Genomic DNA, 23,694 nt, shown 5'->3' with positions numbered 1-23,694 from the left:
CTAATAGCGAATAGTTAAACAAATTACAATACGACCATATATTGAAACTGCATGCAGTTTATATGCAAAAGTTAACATTTCATAATATTTGAGTTACTGGATAAGATAAAAATGTGGCACCAGCGATCAAAGATTATTCTGAACCTTCTCCTCCAGAGAACTTTATTTGTTCAGTAAACAACCATCTGTGGGGATCACAGACGTACTGGGAATGTCAATGACACTGACGTCAGCTCTGACCACGAAGCTCAGCCTCAGCTCTGAGCATGGCTTTCACTCACTCACAGCCTCAGGGAGGGGCCTGGGCTCAAATCTTCTAACACGTTATGAAAGCGTACTAACTAAAGAAGAGGAAAAAATAAAACAGCAAAGGAAGGGACTTGTTTTTAAGGTGGAAAGAAAACAGTAAAAAATAACCAAGGGACTATTTTATAGGAACGAAACATTCCAGAAGTGTCTAAGTTAGTGTCTAGGTTCCACCATTCAACTCCATTCCAGAAAACAAAATTGCTGGTAAAAACTACTTGTTGTCTGCTTAAGATAGAAGTGAGATTGAAAGATATGTAAATTACCAACACTCAGAATGGTCACTAGATAAAGTTATTTATTATGTGGCGCTAATATCCATTGAGCATATGGCCTGGGACTTCCTTCTTTGTCTTCTTTAAAAGAACATTATGTGATGTTGATTAAAAGCCCCATGGGTAGGAGTCAGCTTCCCACTTCATAGCAGAACTGGCAATATAAACAATATGAGCATTCTCTCATGATGAAAAGGTCACGTCAATTAATTTAATTCTCAGAAATGATTCACTGACAACCTCACACTACATGGTAATAGTCACCCACGCAGACAGAAGGGATGCCAAAGGATTCCACTCACTCTGGGTGGAACTTGGCATTGAATTCTTCGTGAGTTGCTTGTGGTGATATTGATGGCACAAGACTGAGATCCAAATAACACCAGGCTAACGTCTTCCAAACTAGAACCTCGGATGGTGGCCCAGAGCCCTCCTTTAACAAAAACAAAAAATAGCATTTTGGGATGGGATATACATCCATACAGGCAGACAAAAATTAATTATCCACAAGAGAGATAAAATGCAATTAAAATTTGAAGCTCCTTAATCAAAATACAAGGCATGCACAAACTGCAGAGAAAGAGTGAAGTTAAACTTATAAACTGCTGTACAGAGTAGAAATGGTAACTAGAGGGCAGAGAGAAGTAGTGTACCATGGAGTTATTTACAAATAAAACATAGAGATACAATACTACCACAAGTCAGAGATTTCTGAAAAACCCTTTCTGCCTGAGATTTTTAAATGTCATTCCTGACAATACTATAAAACTAATTTTTTCCCAGAAATATGAAGTATTGTATAAGGGAGAATCAAAGTAGAAAGAGTCATGGACATAGCCTGCTCTATCAACTAAAGCAGATCCTTTGTAGTATTGTCCCTGAGTTCACTGGTTCTGACTTTCTTCATCTTTAAAAAACAGCCTCCCGTAGTGGGTTGTGGGGAGAAGAGGGCAGTGGAATAGGTGGAAGCTGAGCCCACTTGTGTGTGCCCCCAACACAGATTTTCAGCTGATCTCCCAACCAGTGACCCGAACAATCAATGGAATCTTAGCTGATAGGAATTTTTGAAGCCAAGGAGTACAGAAGAAGCTTTGCACTGTCCAGTAAGTGATTTATAAGTTGAAGGGGAAATACCTGCATGAGGTACCTGGAGCAAAGGAGAGAACAGAGGAGAGAAAAAACACAGCTTAGTAGCTCCTGCCCCGCCCAGAGTGGGGAACCCCGTCCCTGAACAGGGAACTCCCAACCCTAATCTGGAGAGACTTGAGAGGATATATGGAGTCTGGGAGATTCGGGCTGCACACACACAGTGAGCAGCATGTCCAAAGCTGCAGCGCCAATGGGGAGAGTTCGAGAGAGAAACTCTATCTCCTAAAACTGTCAGAGGCACCAGGGAGGCTGTGGCCAGCACTGACCAAGAAAGATATTTTGCCTTTTGGGGAAGTGGAGTGCACTAAGAGCTGGACAGTGGCTCACAGCTGCAGTGGGGGTGCCACACAGGCTCTTTTTTAAAAGCCGGACACAGAGATGTAGCTGAGCAGGGAACCCGTCTGCACAGTTGCCCTTCCAACAGAGGCCAGATTCAAAACGCAGTTTGTACCCACTGAGTCCAACTGGCTGGGAAAAGTAGAAGGCTGCACAGCAAATGGATTGCAGTGAGGGGATTGCAGCGCCACATCCAGCATGGCTGGTGAGTAGGGGAACTGCATGCAGAATGGAGAATTCGGGTTTGAGTCTTTTGTGAGAGCAGTGATCTAGGAACTCAAAGGGCTAGAGCCGAGATCCTGAGATTCTCTGCAGCCACGCAAGGCCACTCCAACCATGAAATACAAACCTCTAGGAAGGGGAAGGCATGCCCTTTCTCTACCTGCAGGACTGAAAACTCCGCAGAATAGTAAGGCCAGGCTCAAGAACCACCTGCCAGGCACATATATTCAGGGGAAAGAAAGAGAATCTCCAAAGAAGCCCTTATGAACTTTTATCAGATGTTATGCTGGCTCCCCCTTTGGTCCTATTCCACTGAAAACAGCACAGTAGAGAGATTAGAAACTGGCACAGTGAGAAGTATTCGGGACCCTGCCCAGTCTCAGCCCTCACACAGAGCTGCCATCAGCACCAAGCAGGAAAGAGCTGACCTTCTTACACAGATTGGCCCCTCACATGAAACAGACAGCTATATCCTCAGAAACTATGCATTACTGGAAGTAATCCAGGACAGACCAAGATGTGTGGTGCAAGGGCAGGGGAACACACACACCATCTTCCTTGAAGGCTGAGCAGTGCCTCCTAGAGGGTGATCCAGGGATCCCACCCTCCCGATCATACCAGAGGCCCCCTCTGGAGGTAGGTGGAGGTGGTACATGTAGTGTTTGTTAGATGTGAGACGCAACACCTGTGGACCCTATGCTAATAAAAAGCCAGCAGGGCAGAGGAGTGAGGGCCATACAAGCCTGAAGGAGACAGCTACAGACTGTGGATCACTTGTAACCTCAAACAGGCTGCCCTAAAGCTAGACTGGGACACCAGCTGCCATCAGGGATGGACCCCAAAGGAGAAGACAGTGGGCCAACAAACACTAGACATTGCTGAGGTGAATTCCACCTTGTTCTTTTTTATTATTTGTGCTATTTTTTCTCCTGCGTAGCTTTTAAACATTCTTTTCAATTTCATTCTTATTTTCAGTATTTTTATTTTTATTTATATGTTATTTTATTATTTTTTAATTTTATTTTATTTTAGTTTTAATTCCAATCTCATATTTTACTCCTCCCTTCCCTTACTCCATTTTGCTTTTATCCATCTTTTTATTATTTGTGTTTTAAACTTTATTTTTCCCCTTTCTACACCTTGTTTCTATTCCTCACTGACTATTTCTCCTCCCTCCAACCTCTGAAAACCATCTTTCTTTCCAATAGTCATCTCACATTCTTTCTCCCCCTTTCCAATAATATCCTTATTGTTGTCCCCCATTTATTAATATTTGCTCAGTTATCATTGATATTGAGGCTGTTGTTACACTTCTTCAATTGTATCCCTAGCTGTTCACTATATTTTTTATTTTAAATCTCATATTTTACTATTCCCCTGTCCTACTCCATTTCACCTTCCTCCTGCTCTGTCTTATTTTTGTTTTAAATTTTATTTTCTCCCTTTCTTAGCCAGGTGTCTAACCCTTACACTTATTCTCTTCCCTCTCTCCTCTCAATCTATTCTTTAGCTATCTCACAATCTTTTTTTCTTTTCTCTCCTTTTTTCCTATAATATTATTATTTTCTTTCCACCTTTATTATTCTCTGCTCCTTTGTTGTGGATATCACAGCAGTGATTGTTTTTCTTCAGTTTGGTTCTTATTTTTTGTCCACACCTCACACTGTACTACCCTTCCTTTCTCTTACTCCAGTTTGTCCTATTCCTTCCCTCTGTTATTTATGCTGTAAATTTTATTTTTTCCCTTTTTTACCTTGTTTCCATTCCACACCATTATTATTTCTCCTACCCCTACCCTCTCAAAATCATTTTTCTTTCTGTTAGTTCATATTTATTTTTTCTTTTTGTATATTATTCTTATTGACTTTCTAGCTTTATTAATCTTAGCTCATTTGTTGTTGATATCATAATAGTGGTTGGGGGTATTTTTGCTGGTGTGAGTGTCATTTACTAGGTTGTTTTGTTTTCTTCAGGCAACTCTTGTACAACAGCATAGAGATGTGGTACGGGTTGTAACTCTCAGTCAGCCAGCCAGAGGGGAGAACCCATCAGTAGACAAGCTAACAACAACCAAAATCCAAATACAACAGAGAGCCCACATAAAATGCATAAAGGGCAACCCTGGAGTATCTAGCTCAGGAGATCAAGGAGACTGCACCACTGAGTCCCACGGGACTCCTACTGCAGAAGGCCACTCCACAAAGAGAGGGAGTCAAAGTAGATCAATCTAATACACAGAAACAAACAAAAGGAGCCACCTAACATGAGACAGAAGAAACAACCCCCAACTGAAAGAACTATAATTCAGCAAGGCTCTCATTTAAAATGGAAGGCAAAATAAGGAGCATACCAGGCAAAAAAAATGTCTAAATGGGTACATCTCCATTAAACCAGCATTGTGAGAGATACTAAAGGGACTGCTTTAAGAAGATGAAGAAAAAGAGAGAGAACAAGAGAAACACAGGTACAAAGGAAAAAATGCCAAAGAATAAATACCTACCAATAATAACCTTAAATGTAAATGGCTTAAATGTTCCAATGAAATGGCATAGGGTAGTTAAATGAATAAGAAAACATGACCCACATATATGCTGTCTACAAGAGACCCACCTCAGAACAAAAGAGGTACACAGGCTAAAAGTAAAAATATGGAGAAAAATTTCCAAGCAAATGGGCATGAAAAAGGTTGGGTAGCAATACTTATAGCAGACAACATAGACCTCAAAACAAAGTCCATAACAAGAGACAAAGAAGATCATGGCACAATATATAATGGATTTGTCCAACAAGAGGATATAACCCTTGTAAACATATATGCACCCATATATGTTGGGAGCATATATGTATTTTCCTCACCTAAATACATGAGGGAAATTTGGGGGGATTTTAAGAAGGAGATTGACAGGAATACAGTCGTCATAGGGAATTTTAACACCCCACTATCAAAAATGGATAGATCATCCAAACAAGAAATCAACAAAGGTATTGTGGCATTGAATGATACCTTAAATCAAATGAACTTAATTTATGTTTAATGAGCATTTCACCACAAATAAGCAAATATACATTCTTTTCAAATGCACATGAGTCATTTTCAAAGATAGATCACATGGTAGGACACAAAACAAGCCTCAAAAAATACAAGAAAACTGAAATCACATCAAGCATCTTTTGGGATCACAGTGGCTTGAAGCTAGGAACCAACCTCAAGGAAAAAAACTCAAAAACATTCAAATACATGGAGACTGAATTTCATGTTATTAAATAAAGGGGTTAACAATGAGATCAAGGAAGAAATCAAAAAGTACCCGGAAACAATGAAACAAGTACACAACAACCCAAAACCTATGGGACACATGAAGGCAGTCCTGAGAGGAAAATTCATAGCAACTCAGGTCTATTTAAAGAAAACAGAAAAATCTCAAATAAACAGCCTAACTCTACATCTAAAGGAACTAGAGGAACAACAACAACAACAAACAAAGCCCAGAGTGAGTAGAACCAAGGAAATAATCATGATCAGTCCATATTTAAATGACATAGAGACCAAAAAAATAATTGAAATGATCAATAAATCCAGGACCTATTTCTTTAAAAAGACTTAAAAATTTACAAATGTTTAACAAGACTAATCAAGACAAAAAGAAACAGGACCCAAATAAATAAAATCAGAAACAAAAGAGAAGTAACAACCAATACAACAGAAATATGAAGGATTGTAAGAAATTGCTATAAATAACTATATGCCAAGAAATTGGACAACTTGTGCAAATGGATGTTTCCAGAAACATACAATTTTCAAAAACTGAATCTAAAAGCACAAAGCCTGAGTAGACTGATAACAACTAGCACATTCAAAGAAGAAGTAACTCTTATTCTTTGCAAACTATTACAAAAAATGCAGAAGAGGGAAGACTTCCAAATTCTTTTTATGAGACCATCATTATCCTAATTCCAAAATCAGATAAAGACATGATAAAGAAAGAAAATTACAATAAAGAAAAAAGAAAATCAGATAAAGACACAATAAAGAAAAAAGATATTGCTGGATCCAATATATTTGATGAATATAGATTCAAAAATCCTGAATAAAATATTGGCAGTTTGGATCCAGCAATACATCGAAAAGATCATACACCATAATCAAGTGGGATTTATCCCAGGGATGCAAGGATGGCACAATAGTCACAAATCAATAAACGTAATAAACCACATAAAGAAAATGAAGGACAAAAACTGCATGATCATATCAATAGATGCTTAAAAAGCATTTGATAAAATCTAGCACCTATTTATGATAAAAACTCTCAGCAAAATGAGAATAGAGGAAACATATCCCAAATAATAAAGGCCATATATGAGAAACCAACAGCCAAGATCATACTCAATGGACAAAAACTAAAAGATTTTTCTTAAAAATCAGGAATAAGACAAGGCTGTCTGCTTTTACCACTCTTATTTAACATAGTACTGGCCAGAACAATCAGACAAAAAAAAAAAAAAAAGAAAGAAAGAAAGGAAGGAAGGAAGGAAGGAAGGAAGGAAGGAAGGAAGGAAGGAAGGAAGGAAGAAAGAAAGAAAGAAAGAAAGAAAGAAAGAAAGAAAGAAAGAAAGAAAGAAAGAAAGAAAGAAAAGGCATCCAAATTGGGAAGGAGGAAGTAAATTTCTCATTATTTACAGACCACATGGTAGTGTACCTAGAAAATCCTATATTACCCACCAAAAGGAACTACTTGACCTAATAAGTGAATTAGCAAAGTAGAGGGATGTAAAGTCAATATTCAGAAGTCAAAGGCCTTTTTATACACCAACAATAAAATGTCAGAATCAGAAATCAGGGGGAAATCCCATTTGCTATAGCAACAAAAAAAAATAATAAAGTACCTAAGAATAAATTTACCCAAGGAGGTAAAAGACCTATACTTGGGAAACTATAGAACACTGAAAAAAGAAATCAAGGAAGATACAAATAAATGGGAGTATATACCCTGTTTATGGAACGGCAGAATTAACATAATTAAAATGTCCATACTACCCAAAGCAATCTATAGATTCAACACTATTCCTATTAAAATACCAATGGCATATTTCACTGATCTAGAACAAATACTTCCAAAATTTATATAGAACCAAAACAGACCCTGAATAGCCTCAGCAATGTTGAGAAAGAAGTAGAAATTTGGAGGGATCACAATACCTGGTATAAAACTATTCTATAAGGCCACTATAATCAAAATAGCTTGACACTGGATAAGAACAGACACATGGATCAATGCAACAGAATAGAGAGCCCAGAAATAAATGTGTTTCTATATTAAATTAGTATTTGTCAAAGGGAAAATGAGCATACAATGAAGTAAAAATAGATTCTTCCATAAATAGTGTTGGAAGAACTGGACTGACACATGCAAAAAAAATGAAATTAGACCACCAATTAATGCTATACACTAGAATACATTCAAAATGGATAAAAGACTTAAATATAAGTCATGATACCATAAAAACCCCATTGGAAAAGATAGGCAGTAAAACCTCAGATATCCCACATAGCAATAATTTTGCCAATATATCCCCTAGGGCAAGGGAAATACAGGAATATATAAACAAATGGGACTACATCAAATTCAAAAAACTTCTGCACATCAAAAGAAACCCTCATCAAAATGAAAAGGGAACCAAAGATATGGGAGAACATATTTGCCAATGATACATCAGATAAGGGTCTAATCTTCAAGATATATAAAGAACTCATATGACTCAACACCAGGGAGACAAATAATCCAATTTAAAAAATGGGCAAAGGACCTGAACAGACACTTCTCCAAGAAGGACATACAGATGGCCCATAGACATGCTCAACATCACTACCCATCAGACAGATGCAAATTAAAACCACAATGAGATATCACTTCACACCTGTCAGAATGGACATCATTAATAAATCAACAAACAACAAGGGGCGGCAATGATACAGAGAAAAGGGAACCCTAGTGCACTATCGATCAGAATGCAGAATGGTGCAGCCACTATGGAAAACAGTATGGAATTTCCTCAAAAAACTAAAAATGAAACTGTCTTTTGACCCAGCAATTCACTGCTGAGAAGGTACCTTAAGAATCCCAAAATACCAGTTCAAAAGAACTTAGGCATTTCTATGTTCATAGCAGTGCTATGTACAGTAGCCTAAGTGCTCATCAGTAAATGAGTGGATCAAAAAACTGTGATACATTTACACAATGGAATACTACACAGCAGAAAGAAAGAGCTCCTACCTTATATGACAGCATGGATAGAACTGGAGACTATTATGCTACGTGAAATAAGCCAGCTAATAAATGACAAATACCATGTGATCTCACTTATCAGAGGGATCTAATGAACAAAATAAACTGATGAGCAAAATAGAACCAGAGAGAGAAATATAGAACAAACTGTCAGCAGCCAGAGAGGAGAGAGGAGGGGAGTAACAGTGGAAAGAAGGGGAAGCGACTAGTCAAGAAACACATAGGAGTGACCCATGACACGCACAATAGTGTAGGAATTGACTGTGGGAGAAAGGGTGAGCTGGGAGGAAGAGGGCAAAGGGGGGAAGTTGGGACAACTGTAATAGAATAACAAAATTTTTAAATCCTTTCATACCTTGGTGATTGTAACCAATGCTGCAATGAACATAGGAGTGCTTATGTTCCTTCAAATTAGTGTTTGTTTCTTTGGATAAATTCCCACAAGTGAAATTGCTGGGTCATAATGCAGTTCCAATTTTAGTTTTTCAAGGTACCTCTATACTGCTTTCCACAGTGGCTGCACCTATCTGCATTCCCACCAACAATGCAAAAGTATTCCAAGTGTCTATCAGTAGATGAGTGAATAAAACAACTATGGAACTGTGTACCAAAATGGAATAGTGTTCCATTTATACAGTGGAATACTATTTAGCCCTAAAAAAGAAAGTTTTACCCTTTGGGACAGCATGGATGGACCTGGAGAACATTATACTTAGTGAAAAAGCCAGTCAGAGAAAAAGACAAATGCCATATGATTTCACTCGTATGTGGAATCTAATGAACAAACTGAACTAACAAGCAAAATAGAGACAGATCCATGGAGAGAAAGCAGGGGGACAGCTGGGGGACAGCAGGTTAGGGAGTGGAGGGGTCAAGCAAAAAGGAAAAGGAACTCATGGACATGGACAACAACTTAGGGATTGTCACGGGGGTATAAGGGAGGTAAATGGTAATGGGAAAAATACAATTAAAGAAAAAAAGCAGTCTTAGCCCTTCCAGCTTTTGTAATTTGATACTGCACACACTAGGTTCTGGTCTCCATGATGGTGTAGAAGAGACTGATATCACAACCCACTGTCATCAGGACTTCACTCCTGATCACTGAAGAGCAACCACAGAAGCCCCTATGTCCTCACTGCAAATGCTGGTAAAAAGAGGCGTAATACCAATCATACCAATATCATGGCACACTTCCCTGTCTAGAGAAGCAGGCCTCGATTTAACTGACAAACAGAAATTCCACTTGATATTGATGAAGGCAATGATGCAGGTCTGCCATCTCCCAGGAAGGAGATAGAAGAGTGATTGAGCCACCAAATAGAGACATGTGCCCCTTGAAAGTGGGGCGTGGGTGCAGGAACAAGGTTGTCATCTCCAAGCTTGTCAGAGTGAGAAACTTACATAACCTGATGAACACCTTTTAGGAGAGTGTGACGATGTGAAGTAACACCCTGAAGTTAGATATATAGACTTGCGTGAAGAGTCAGGGCAAGACTGCAACAGACTGGCTTCAAAGTCAGAGAATAAAATGGAAGATAAAAAATTTTAAAAACAACATTGAGAACAATAATTCAAGATGATGAAGAAATTTGAAGAATACATTGAATGATACTGAGGGGCAGAATGGAGAGATTAAAAAAAGAGAACTAAAATATATAGGCAGAAGAAGTAAATATCAGAATGGTTGTATATCTTTCTAAATTAAACCAAAGCATCAATGCAATTCAAATAAAAATACAAACAGGATTTTCCATTTAAATGAGACAAACTGATTTTAAAATTAAGTAAAAAATAAACAAGAATAGCCAGATTATAAAATTTCAAAAATAAGAGTAAAGAAGTCTCCTATCACACATTAAAATCTCTTATTAAGAAGCTATAATTAAAATGCAGTAATAAAACATGAACAGCCAGATACATCAATGAAACAGAATAGAAAGTTTAGAAATAAACTCAGAGAATTAAAGAGTAGAGGAAATGATAAATATGGCATTTTACATAAGTAAAAATAGATGAAGTATTTATTTAGCAAATGAAATAAGTAAATAGCATTGAATAAATTCTAAATTCCTACCTCACATCTTACCAAAATAAATTCCAAAGTGATGAAATATTTAACCATAAAAGTAAAGCATTACACATCTAAAAGAAAACATGGCAGAATTTTTATTTTTATACTATTTTAGATAAGGAAAGCCCAGTATTCTATTTCATAAACCAAGAAGCCATAAAAGGCCAATATATTTACTGTGTAAAAAACTTAAAATTTTATGAATTATAAAAATAATAAGCAAAGACACAGAGAAAAACATATAAAGGCCTAATGTCCTTAATATATAAGAAGCTCTTTAAAATCAATAAAAAGATATTACCTAATTGAAAAAAACAAGTGAGCTAAGGAGATGAATAGAAAGCTCACTGAGAGAAAATACAACACCCCTTAAACACATACACAGATATTCATTTCTCTCAAAAATAAATGCAAAGTAAAAGTACAATGAAATATTCTTCTTCTATATGACTGGAAAATCAAAAACACTGTGTAAGATGTGGTAAGTATATACTCATATACATGGCTGCATAGAGAATAAATTACACAAAATGTTAAATTTATATCACCTCTTGACCTAGGAATTCCACTTCTAAGAAGTTATACTACTAATATTTTCACGCAGATGCAAAATAAAACAACTGCACATCTACATACAGTGGAATGAAGCTGAATGCTGTTTTGGATTCAGTTATGTCCCCTAAAAATTCACATGTTGAAGTCCTACCCGCCAGTAGTACTTCAGAATGTGACCTTGTTTGAGAATAGGCTCATTACAGACATAATTAGTTAATATAAGATGAAATCATACTAGATTAGAGTGGGCCCCTAATTCAATCTGACTAGTTTCTTACTTAAAAAAAATTGGGCACAGAAAGGACACAACAAAATCACCATGTGAAGATTAAGGCAGAGATCAGGTGATGCTTTTAGGCAAGGAACGCCAAAGAGTAGCAGTAAATCACCAGAAGCATGAAACAGACTCTTCCTCAGAGCTTGATTCATGAGGAGTCAACTCTACCAATATCTTGACTTTTAACTTCTAGCCTCCCGATCTGTAGGATATGAATTTATGCTGTTTAAATGATACGGTTTGGGGTACATGGATAAGCAGCCCCAGAAAACTAATTTTATTAGTTTTCTAATATTAACCTACCTCACATCAAATGCACGAGTTAACTCAAAATGAATCAGATACCTAAACTGCAAACTCTAAGGGGAAAAAATATGCACAAGTCTTAGTGACATTGGATTAGGCAATTGTTCCTTAAATATGATACCAAAGCATAAACAACAGCAATGAAACAGATAAATTGGACTTGATCAAAAACTTTTGTGCTTCACAATTTACAATAATAGCCAAGTTCTGGAAGAAACCTAAGTGCCCATCAGTAAAGGAATGAATCACAAAACTATGGTACATTTACCTACCAGATGGAATTCTATACAGCAGAAAGAAAGAAGGAGCTTATACCCTTTGCAACAGCATGGATAGAACTGGAGAGCATTATACTGAGTGAAATAAGCCAGACAGTAAGGGACAAATACCATACGATCTCACCTTTATATTATATTCTAATATAATTAACAAAAGAAAAAAGCAAACAAAATATAACCAGAGTCATTGACAATAAGAACAATCTAACAATAGCCAGAGGGGAGGCGGGAAGGGGACAGAGGGGAGAAGGGTTTTCAGGAACTACTATAAAGTACACATGGACAAAACCAATGTGGGGTGGAATCAGGGGAGGGAGGTGGGGACGGCTGGGGTGGGAGGGAGTGGAGGGCAGTACAGACAACTGTACCTGAACAACAGTACAATTTTAAAAATAATTTTTAAAAAACTTTTGTGCTTCAAAGACTACTATCAAGAATATAAAATAACAACCCACAACTGAGAGAAAATATTTGCAAATCATGTATCTAATAAGAGACTCAGACTATGTAAAGAACTCTTAGAACTTAATAATAAAAGGACAAATAGCCCAATTTTTTAAATGTGCAAAGGATTTGGATAGGCATTTCTCCACAGAAGATACACAAATGGCGATTTGTGACCTCCTTGGCATTCTCGGAACAAGTCAAACTCATTCGGACTGAAGACTTCACCATTTGCCGATTCCTCTGCCTAGAACTCTCTTTCCAGAGTTTTCCAGGACTTATGCCTTACCCCTATCCACACCTCCATTCTCCAGTGCCGCCCACTTCAATGCTCCAGTGCCAATGCCCTTCCCATACTCCTTTAGTGGTTCTTCGCCTGCTTGATTTTTCTCTGACACAATTAACCACCACTTCCATGACAGCAGGAACTTCACTTTAATTTACTGTATGTCTAGCATTGCCTCTGGTACATGATAAGGGCTAAATAAATAATTATTACTATTGATGTTAGTAACTGAAAGTTACAGAGGGGGTGACACTTGCCATTCCCATTTGAAAGTGAAGGTGCCTCACCAGTTCCCATAACTAAAGACAAGGCAACTGCATCTCAGCAAGAAATGGGCTAAGGAAGGATGTACTCCAAAGCCAAGATTTTTTTAAAAACCCTTTTGAGGGTGCTTCTGCATATGTGAAAGTAGTGATTTAGAATACTGTCACATTATTATATATATTCATTACATACTAGATTATTCTGTAAATTCCTTGCTGGTAGGACTCAGCCTGGTTCTCTTTAAACCCTCTAATACAATGTTGCTTAAACTGTACTATTCATAGAAATTGCTTTAGGATTCATGTTAAAATGCAGATTGATTAGAATGTCTGGGATGGGGTCCAAGACTCTGCATTTCTAACACATTTCCGAATGATGTGGATACTGCCAGTCCAGAACCAAACCTTGAGTGGCAAGATCTTGAGCACCTGGCACAGGGCTTTACACAGGGTGGCTCCATTAGTGTGGAGTGAGGGAGTGACTGAGTCTGGTTGATACAAGGTAGGTAGCAGAGTGGAGAGAAAGTTTATATCCTGCCATAAGGACATTAGCAAGTGGAACCTCTCCCCCTTTCCCTCCCTTTTCCCCAAGTCTTTACTAAAAGTTAATTTATACCCACTCAACATTATTCTTTCTCTGAGTTTTCCATCTTCTGCCAAAATATAGAGAGATGCTGTACAATTTCCCAGACAAATCACTTCACTCCATGCTGTTGTTACAGCATGACTTGATTGGGTAATAGGATGAGAGACTAACTTGTTTGCCTGGGACTTTCTGAATTTCAGCATCGAGAGTTCTATGACTCAGTTTTAAAACTGGAAGTCTTTCATCCTGGGAAACCCCTCAGTCCCAAGAAACCAGGATGGTTGGCTACCCTGCCTGTGCAAGTCACGCTGTCTAGAGAAAACAGAGATGACCAAGTCACCTGCCTGCCATCTAGGTGTCTGTAATTTAGTGGAGCGGGCAAACTAAGGAAGGTTTGTGTGGCCCGAACTTCAAAGGTAACTTTACAAGATCCAAGCCCCTTATAAATCTACTGGGAAGGCTAGTACATGCCCTAAATTCAAACTAATAATTATTGGGTTGATGTAGAATATGATCCTTCACTGTGAGCACCACATACCATCTGGCTCTTTCCCTAAATCACTGAGAAATAAGAGGAAGCTTGCTCTATTTTATGTGCAGAGATGAGGCAGGATTGGCCTCAGAATTCACTCTCCCAGGCAAAGTCAAGTCAGAAACAAGCCATTCCTCTGCACAATGCATTTAAGGCCAGGAAATGCTGCTTCAGAAAATATTTTTAGCCACAGGTCTTTGTCCAACAAAATAAACTCCACAGCAATAAGGAAGGAGTTTAAAGCTCCAAAAATCATATATATAACATATATATATACATATATATGTAAGATATACATATATATAATTACATATAGATGTAAAATATATACATATTCTTACATCTACATGTAAAATATATTTTTTTTATTTCTCAGATTCTTCCAATCTGGCTGGATTGTTTTCAATTGCTCATGTCCCTCAGAAAGCACGAAGCAGTTCTTGTTTTTCATGACACCAAGATCCGATCCCTGCATCTGACACCAACAAGACCCTCTGCCTTCTCTACACCCCACTACTCAAATGGTAGCTGGCTTTGCATGCCAGCCAAGTATCCAAGTGTGTGTCAGTTTGCAAACATCTGTGAACACCCACTGTGTGCAAGTCTTCTAGTGGGCAAGATCTTCATGTTGTACGTGCATATGCATGTACTTTTCAAGGGACTTTCCCAACTGTTGATTCATTTTAATCTCATACAAAAATAGGAGGTCCACAAGTTAAGCATCGTCAGGCCCACAGTATAACTAGGAGAGCATGGCACGCAGAAGTAGCAGGAGCCTTGGCATCTGTCACTTCCAGTTTGTAAGTCTACCTCTTTCCATTGGAAAGCCTGGGGCCGGTCATTGTTCTCTCAGAAACACCATTATCTCATCTGAAAAATGTGGACAATAACTCCATCTTCCAGGCAGCTGTAAGCAGTTAGAGTGTGAGACTACCTAGGAGAGATACTCCATAAGTGACATCACGCCCATTATCATCATTTTAGGAAGCTAAAGTCTCTGAAAAGTAACGGACATTTCTAAGGTCACACATCTGACTTTGGCATCACGAAAACCCAGACACATAAGTCCTAACACCCAATCTGGTGTTGTTTCCACTAAACCAAAATGTCCCGGTGACTCAGTGACTGACCCAATTAGGCCTAACACCATCAGCCAAACTATGGTGCAAGTGAGTTCATCTAAGGGCTGAAAGGTCTGTTGCTCATTAGAAGAAATGCTGATGGCAGAAAACAAAAAGCTGTAAATCATAGTGGATACAGAATTTATTACGTGGCAGGACTAGATTCCTGTGTATCAGCAAGAATGCTACCTACAGAAATGCAGAAGCAATGTGGAGTCTTCCCTGTATTACCAATCTCTGCAGCTATGGCAGGCTCCACAGCATCCAGTTTGGGTTCCACGTTCAGGAAGAGGCCTTCCCCACTGGCATTCGTGGCACGACCAGAGGGTCTCACCAACATTGAGATCTGATGCACTCCAACGGGTAGCAGGTCTATCTGGCAGACCACATGTGTTTGATTTGAGAAAATAACTTTGCAACTTGTTTCGCTCACTGTAATCTGCAAGGCGTGGGAGTCACCCGAGAAACTAGTTCCAGCAATATAAACCAGCAGGGCCATGTCACTGTCTTAAAGGAGGGAAGAAATTAAAAGAACAAAATCATTTCTCAGTGATATGACTCCATTTCAGAGAATTCTCTTTAACATCAGATGTTCATTCCCTCTCACCTTCCCCTCACAAAATTCAAGGAGTTGAATACGGACTCAAATACTGGACACTGGCATTTATCATTGTAGCATACAGTCCCCCCTCTTAAATTGTCTCAAGCTAGTAATGACTGACAAAGCAAAATGGAAGGAGGGGAATCAAAGTCAAGAATATTTCAAAACAAGGGACAGAGAGAATAAAATATTAAGTCATCAAAAATCTACTTGTCTCCATTTCCAATTGTGACCATATCAGTTACATTGGCCAAAAAATACCCTTTCTGCTGCATCACTAAACACCCACTCTCTAAAATGAGGCACCTTCCATCCGCCCGTCACCATGTACCGGGCTTATAAAAAAATCACTCTAGTCTAAAGATCATAACAATCTCAACACCAAGTTGCAAATCATACCAAAGGAATACCACACAGAGTGGACCCGGGGAGTCGACCCTTCAAGGTACTGGAAAGTGCAGGAACCTGAGCAATGAGCCGGTATGTCATTCACTCGTACAACCACCTGAAAAGAGGCAAAAGAATTAAACCCAAATGTGTGCATTTCATGTACTCAAGAGTATTTATAAGGTCCTTATGAAATTTGTCCAAATTAAAATGTGTTAGTAATTCATTTATTTTCTTTCTTCTATTTCCCAGTAATAAACCCTAAATGGTAATGAATGGCTCAAAATAAATCAGACTTTCATAGGCTGATGGTGGGCATGCTAAAACCTTACATTTCTACAATTAAATGTTCCTCTCTGTCCTATAAAACTAAATTTAATAAAATTCAAACTACACAGGGAATTTTTATCACTCTGTATTTTCAACTAGGTAGCTATTTCCTGTGAAAAGCCCTTTCTTGCTGGTAAATGCCAATGGAGTAGGCACCTTCATCCCACCATTATTATGTGGGTATGTAACTGAAGACTAGAGTATTTAGATCCTTGCTCTGGGGCCTTTTTTTGTCCTAGAATGGTGGGGTCCCAAAAAGAGACTACAGCTGCCCCATGAACAACATGGTTTGAACTACACAGGTCCACTTATGCACAGATGATTTTTTACAAACACTGTAAGTTTTTTTCTGCCTTATGATTTTCTTAAAAATATTCTTTTCTCTAACTTACTCTGTTGCATATGGTATAGAATACATATAACATACAGAATATGGGCAGTCAAAATTTATCCATAGGTTTTTTACTGTGAGGGGGATCAGTGTCCCTAACCCCTACATTGTTCAAGAGTCCATTTTCATAGGTCTTTCTTTCTTCCTGGAACTAATGTCAATCTAATTGAATCCTACAACACTTGGAAATGAGGAAGGTGAAAAAGATATGTTCATTGGACTCTCTACATATTAAAAGTGTACACACTATGTTTATAACAGTGTTTGCTTCTTAAATGGGTATTGGGATAGCATAAAGCACAATCAATAAAGAACACTGATTTTTTTTCTATATTGTTTTATTTCATTCATAAAGACAAAAGATACTCAATATATCAGCATGTTGATGATGATTAATCCTCAGTTTACATACTCTGGTGTTGGTATATTATTCTTTATAGTTTTATACTTTAAATTTTTCTTAAAAGAATTATGACTTATAAGAGAAGTATGGGCAGATGGAAAATAGAAAAAGACACTTTAAAAAGAAAAGGAGTTGAGTTAGCTCATTTACTTTTCAATGCCACCGTGTGGAGCTATAAATCATATGTAGTTACAGCGGTTCTCTATTTTTAAACCATAATAATAGCATCAATAATTACAATAACAGGATGCTGTATTTACAAAGCACTTAATGTTTGTTGAGTACTTTCCATACCCTGTGGAAGTAGAAAGAAGAAAGCCATAATTGTCTGTGTTATGTGTTAGAAAATGAATCGTTGGGATTGTTCCACATTACAAATCAGGGAGGGGCTGAGATGGACTTGAAGCTAGTCCATTCATTTTCGCTGGCCCATCCATTCTCACCTGAGTGTGTTGGTTGGCAGTGACCAACATGTCTCCAAATATGGGTGCAAGAAAAACTCCACCATCATATACCACACGAGTGGTTACAGCAGGGTTCACTCCAGTTAGGCTTGCATCAGAGACCTGAGACAAGTACATTTCTGGTCAATTCACTCATGGAATAGCAATCTAATCTTGATGAAAACAAATAATAAAGGGGTTTTTTTGCATTTAGTTAAAGATAATCAGATAGCTAGAAAGTAGAAATAGAGAGGCAGGGGACTGAAAACCAGAAACCTAGTGTAAGTAATGGCTATTGAAAGCCCCAGTAAGTTAGAGGAATAGTTATTTGCAAGGAGTTGCATAAAAAGGCATAAGAAATTAATCATTTCTTTTAAGTCTTGAGATATTTTTGTTTCTATGTGCCTTTCTATGTTATATGTTTGCAATCTAAAACATTACAATAAAATGTAAGGAAACAAGTGCTATGAGATGACAACTGTCCTTCATGTCCACCCAAGTATTTTATTTGAAAACCAGATGACTCACAATAGCATATAACAGGGATCAAATTCCATCTTAGGTTTCATTTTATAATAACCAAAAGCTAGATGAGCATTACATTATTTTTTAAAACCCTAAATATGCAAGCGCATCTGGTTTTGTCATTACCCAAAGACAGCAAATCCTTTTCTAAACTTCCTTCTGCTATGCCATCTGCCTCCCTGACAATCTAAGTCAGTCACATCTGCTTAAATTACCCAATAACGGATGTAGAATTACTATGTGGTGGACACTGACCAATAACGTCTCTACCTATACCAAGTTAGGGAAGGAGATGTTAGGTTCAAACTGCTTTATCAGAGATATGTCTTGAAATACAAATTACGTCTTGAAAACTTTCAGAAAGAAAGATAATTGACCCCTTCACTTAAATATTCCAACAAAACCAATAACATGACAGTTTCCATTCATCTCATTCTGATATTTTTCTTTACAACACTGTCCCAGGACACAAAATCCATACTGCCCAAAGGGATACCGTACATACCCTGATGAAATTGGGCAAATCCCCAACCTGGGTGGACCAGGAGAGAGTCCATATGTGTTCATAGCAAGATTTCAGATCCTCCATCACAGTGAAGTCACTGACATTGAGGTACCTGGAGGTGAAGTCATCGGCACTATCCTGTAAGAGCTTGCGAAGGTGACTAGCTGAAATACGTACAGGGACATCTGTGGGAAAGATTTTAATATAGAAAACACAAGATCTTAATTATTCTACCTCACCATGCAGATAAGAGGGTCTTGTCATAACAGAGAATAAATGTCAAGACACCTACTAAATATGTGAGACCCTCATGTTCAAAATATAGCCTCAGGACAACCCCCAGCCCAGTTAGACCACTTTTTTCCTATGGTGAGTATGAGTAGATACCCATGCTTCACATCATGATACCCTTGGTCAGTATCACATCTCACAGCAAGCAGAGAGCACAGTCACATCGGACAAAACTATCTCAACTGTCAACTCAAATATAAACTCCAGACACCCTGATAATTCCTGAAAGTCTAATTAAATGTTGGGTGTTCCCTAGGAAAAATGTAGCTGGCTCTGTGAACAGAAAGAAGTTGGCCACCTTTCACAGGGACTGAGGGAGGCACACAGCAGCTGACACCCATAAAACTTAGCCAACCCAACTGAGGAATGTTGGCATTTAACTTCAGTTTCTCTATTAGAATTCCCTCTAAGCTCAACCACCTGCTTCCTCATTCCTCCTCCCCATAGAGAAATAACACTCTGTGCTTAAGTCCTGCTTATGTTTGCACTGTTTCATGCTGTACCAAAAGTTTCCATTTCATTAGCTGCTCCCAACAGCCCTGTGAGGTGGGTCATTGGGTACCCTAATGCCTCCTTTAGAGATTAAGAAAAAGAAACCCAAGGAGATTCAGAAGCTTGCCAACCAAGTGAGACCAGTTTCAATTAATATCCAGGTTCTACCTACCCAAGAGCTTTCCTCTTAAAATCCATACCTTGGGGTGTTAATAAAATGCCACCATATTTCCAAAACGCAAACAAAATTCTCATTCTTTTCAGAAAGATTATTCTACAGTTACATAATTTGAGGTCATCACCATTTCAAAAGGCCAGGTTAGGGCTGTCTTCCCCCAGTTGTTCTTCAGGCAATGATGTGAGACACCATCACCAGCAAGAGAAGGGGGTGGCGGGAGCAGTATCCCTGCACAGAGGCAGCAGCTTCTCATTCGTGATAAGGGCAACAACGATGGACTTCACAGAGGCAGGGCACCGCTGGCACTTATTCACCCATCTAGCAGACTCCGATAGCATAGGTACCATCCGCTTTCCCTAAGTTGCCCTATTAGAGTAAAAATACCACACCATTCCTCCCACTCAAGATCTTTCTGCCTAGGAAGCTAGAAGACTTTTGGAGCACATGCCAAATGCTATACAGCCACTTTTGAGTTCTCCTGAGCCTCCTTCCTGATTTTATGTTTATATCAACTAAATAGCATATTATAATCATGTCTAATTCTTATCCTGTGTGAAATGTGTCTGTTACTGAAGATTTAGGAACGTTTCACTCTCATTGCATCTGAAAGCTCTTTCTAACCTTGTGATGATCACTACAATCCTCAATAGCATAGGGTGCCACCATGGAGTTTAATTCAGAAGAACCACAGCTACCATGGCCTTGGCCTAGGGAACTCTAGAGACAAGAGGACTGACCTGCAAATCGGAGACCTGAGTTCACACCTGGACACTGGCATCACTATCTGAATGATCTTTGGGCAAACCTGAGTGGCTCTCAAGAAGACAGGTCAATGGCCAGAACCTAGGAATATTACCTTGTATATAGCATAAGACATGGTTAAGAATCTTGAGAAGAGTTTAACTGGAATTATTGAAGCAGGCCCTGAATGCAATCATCTGCATCCTCATGAGAGAGGCAGAGGGAGTCTGAGGCGGAAGAGACAATGTGACCACGGAGGCAAAGGGTGGAGGAGTGCGGCCATAGCTAAGGAATGCTGGCTGCCACCAGATGCTGGCAGAGGCAGGAAACGGATTGTCCCCATGAGACTTTGGAGGAAGTGTGGCCGAGCCAACAACTCGGTTGTGGACCTCTGGCCTCCAGACTGTGAGAGAATAAATTTCTGTCATTTTAAGCCACCAAGATTGCGGTCATGTGTTTTGACAGTTCCAAGAAGCTAATCCAATCAGTTTTCACATCTATAAAATGAAAATGTTGGGATTTTATTAGCAAAAATATGTTATTGTTATTGTCCAGACCTTTTGATTTAATAAGGTCATTTTCAAACCCTGGAAAATAACTAAAATAGCTTTAAGAGTGTGCCATGCCCAGCAATCTCACAGGATGTTGCTGGCCTGGGAATGCCCCTAAAAATGTGAATGAGTAGTGTTGCACCCCCACCCCATTTGCCCCTTTACCAGGAATCACTGTATTATAAAGTTGGATGCGAAAGTGTCCTCCCAAAGGTGGGCTTGCTCTCCGCAGTCTCTGCGTTGTCACCTGGACCATCCTGGATCCTTCTTCTGCCCCATCAGTGGGCACAGGGCTGCAGCACAGCAAACACCGAGTGTTAACCACAGTAGCCTTCCAGAGTGTCGCTGCCTCTCTAAGACCAACCAGTCGCTCGTGGTCTCAGACCATGAGCTCATGTTCCCAAATATTGGGTAGCCCTTTCCCATCACACCAGGAAAAACGTGGTGTCAATATTAGGACCCTTTAAGAGTGTCCTGTCCTTCCCCTTCCCTGGGCCTCCGGGGCTCTAGGCACAGAGCGGAAGGAGAACACGGTACTCTCAATGCCATGTGCATAGTCAAATGGAACATCAGTGGCAGATACTGCCCCCTGCAGTATCCCCAGCAGAAACCCAGGCCACTCCAGCTGCCAAGTTCTTCTCTAATATCTGTGTGCAAATACACCAACTGCCTCATTCTGCTCTTAACACAATGGGTCAAATAAACTGTGACACACCATGAGATGGACTACCATTCAGGCATTAAAAACTATATTTTAGGGCCCTGGCTGGTGTAGCTTAGTGGATTGAGTGTGGGCCCGTGAACCAGAGTATCGCGGTTCGATTCCCAGTCAGGGCACATGCCTGGGTTGCAGGCCAGTCCCCAGCAAGGGACACATGAGAGGCAACCATACATTGATATTTCTCTCCCTCTCTCCTTCCCTTTCCCTCTAAAGATAAATAAATAAAATCTTTAAAAAAAAAACTATATTTTAGAAGAATGTGTAATGAAATGGGGAAGTTCCCATTTTTACTTAGGTGAAAAGGACATTACCAATATAGTATGTTATTTTTGGTATCAATAAGAGATTTAGAAGTAAATATATCCATGTACACATGAATGCAAAACTGCTCGGGGAAAAGGCATTTAGAATACAGATCCAACATGTAACTAGAAGTTACCTCCAAGCAGACAGATTGAGTGATTTTTATCATCTTCTGAGTGTTTTTCTACATTTTCCAAATTTTCAACAATGAGCATGTCTAATTTTTATCAACAGCATTAGTAAGCACTACGTATTTATATGTACAACCAGGCAGAAGCAGTCAGACAGAGGGTCACTAGCTCTGTTGGGGGATGAGTCCCAGAGAGGCTGGTTGGAAGGGCGCCCTGTCTCTCCTCGGCTGGAGGCTTCCAGAAGGAGGTAAGGGACTTGAGGAAAAATCAGAAACGAAAGTTGTGAGGACTACTCTAAGTGCAAACCTTGTCCAGAATAACCTAAATTCGCCTCTATCATTTCAGAGTTAATGATGTGGACATTGAAAGCACAGGACTGCAGGCTGGCTAACGTGGCAGTTCCTTCTCCACTACCAAAGCCCTTTCTATCTTTCATTCTACTGATGGATCTAGCTTCTCTCCTGCCCAGAGGACCATGTCAAGGAAAGTGGAGCACAAAGTCAAGCTTTATGCACCTCTTGTCAATACACTGTGTGTGAGCATGGTTTCTGAGAACTTATTTTGAAACATATAAGAGATGGGGGAAGGGAAAGAAATTTTAAAGGCAGAGCATCTCAATGTTTCCCATCCTACTGGGGTTTTAATGAAAAGTGAAAAGAATGAATTAGAACACAAATGTGTCCTAGGAGCTTAGAGGAGCCTGATCTTTAGTTACTGTTTTGTAAGCTTGGCCGAAAAGTTTGACTATTAAAGAAGTATTGCTTATGGGGCTCTAGTGCCATCTGGTGGTAAATTCTTAGAAATAGTTACTTTTGTTCCTCAGACTTTGAGTTAGCCTCAGATTCCGATAAGATTAATATACCAGGAATGGAATGAGGGACATGAACAGCATAAACATACAACTACTTTTAAGCAAATTCACTAGAAACTAGTTCTCAAAGTGTAGTTCCAAAGCCAGTAAAATCAGCCTTGCCTGGGTACTCATTGGCAATGCACATTCTCAGACCCTGCCCTAAACCCACTGAATTAAAGATGGTGCGCTTAGGGAGCAATGATTTATGTTTTAACAAGAGCTCCAGGTGTCTGAAACAGCATTCTTAACACTGAGAAGCATTGCTTTAAGCAACCAGACAGGTGGCTTTTCCTCATAAAAGTCCCACCTTAGCATCAGCCAAGGCCAACCAGCAATCCTATAGAGGGGACAGGTGAGCAAAGACAGCTCCCTACCTTGCAGTGATGAGTGGGAGCTCCGAGCCACACCCCACCAACCAGGATGTTACATTGAAGACTGGAGGGGATCCCACCACAGAGAGCAATTCCACCAGATTCCCTCCTGGGCGAGCTCTTCCAGAATCAGCCTGAGAAACTAGAAACCAATGGTCCAATTATCATCAAATAACTCAAGATGCA

At 39.2% G+C, this 23,694-nt stretch overlaps 1 protein-coding gene across 1 annotated transcript in view; it reads right to left on the bottom strand.

Moving 5' to 3' along the window:
• Positions 1-23,694, bottom strand: part of PKHD1 (PKHD1 ciliary IPT domain containing fibrocystin/polyductin) — a 461,864-nt gene that overhangs the window by 391,514 nt on the left and 46,656 nt on the right. The window contains exons 22-28 of the mRNA XM_053668316.1: positions 23,512-23,650; positions 21,295-21,422; positions 18,877-19,061; positions 17,847-17,969; positions 16,292-16,397; positions 15,523-15,798; positions 884-1,014 (exon numbers count right to left, since the gene is read on the bottom strand). Coding sequence (XP_053524291.1) covers positions 884-1,014; positions 15,523-15,798; positions 16,292-16,397; positions 17,847-17,969; positions 18,877-19,061; positions 21,295-21,422; positions 23,512-23,650 — 1,088 coding nt within the window. The remainder of the gene's footprint in view (positions 1-883; positions 1,015-15,522; positions 15,799-16,291; positions 16,398-17,846; positions 17,970-18,876; positions 19,062-21,294; positions 21,423-23,511; positions 23,651-23,694) is intronic.

The sequence above is a fragment of the Artibeus jamaicensis genome, unplaced genomic scaffold (assembly GCF_021234435.1).
Source record: "Artibeus jamaicensis isolate MK-2021 breed Jamaican fruit bat unplaced genomic scaffold, CSHL_Jam_final contig_484, whole genome shotgun sequence".
In the NCBI taxonomy this organism is placed as follows: domain Eukaryota; kingdom Metazoa; phylum Chordata; class Mammalia; order Chiroptera; family Phyllostomidae; genus Artibeus; species Artibeus jamaicensis.
Note: the sequence above shows the minus strand (reverse complement) of the source record. Positions and strands in the feature narration are given on the sequence as shown.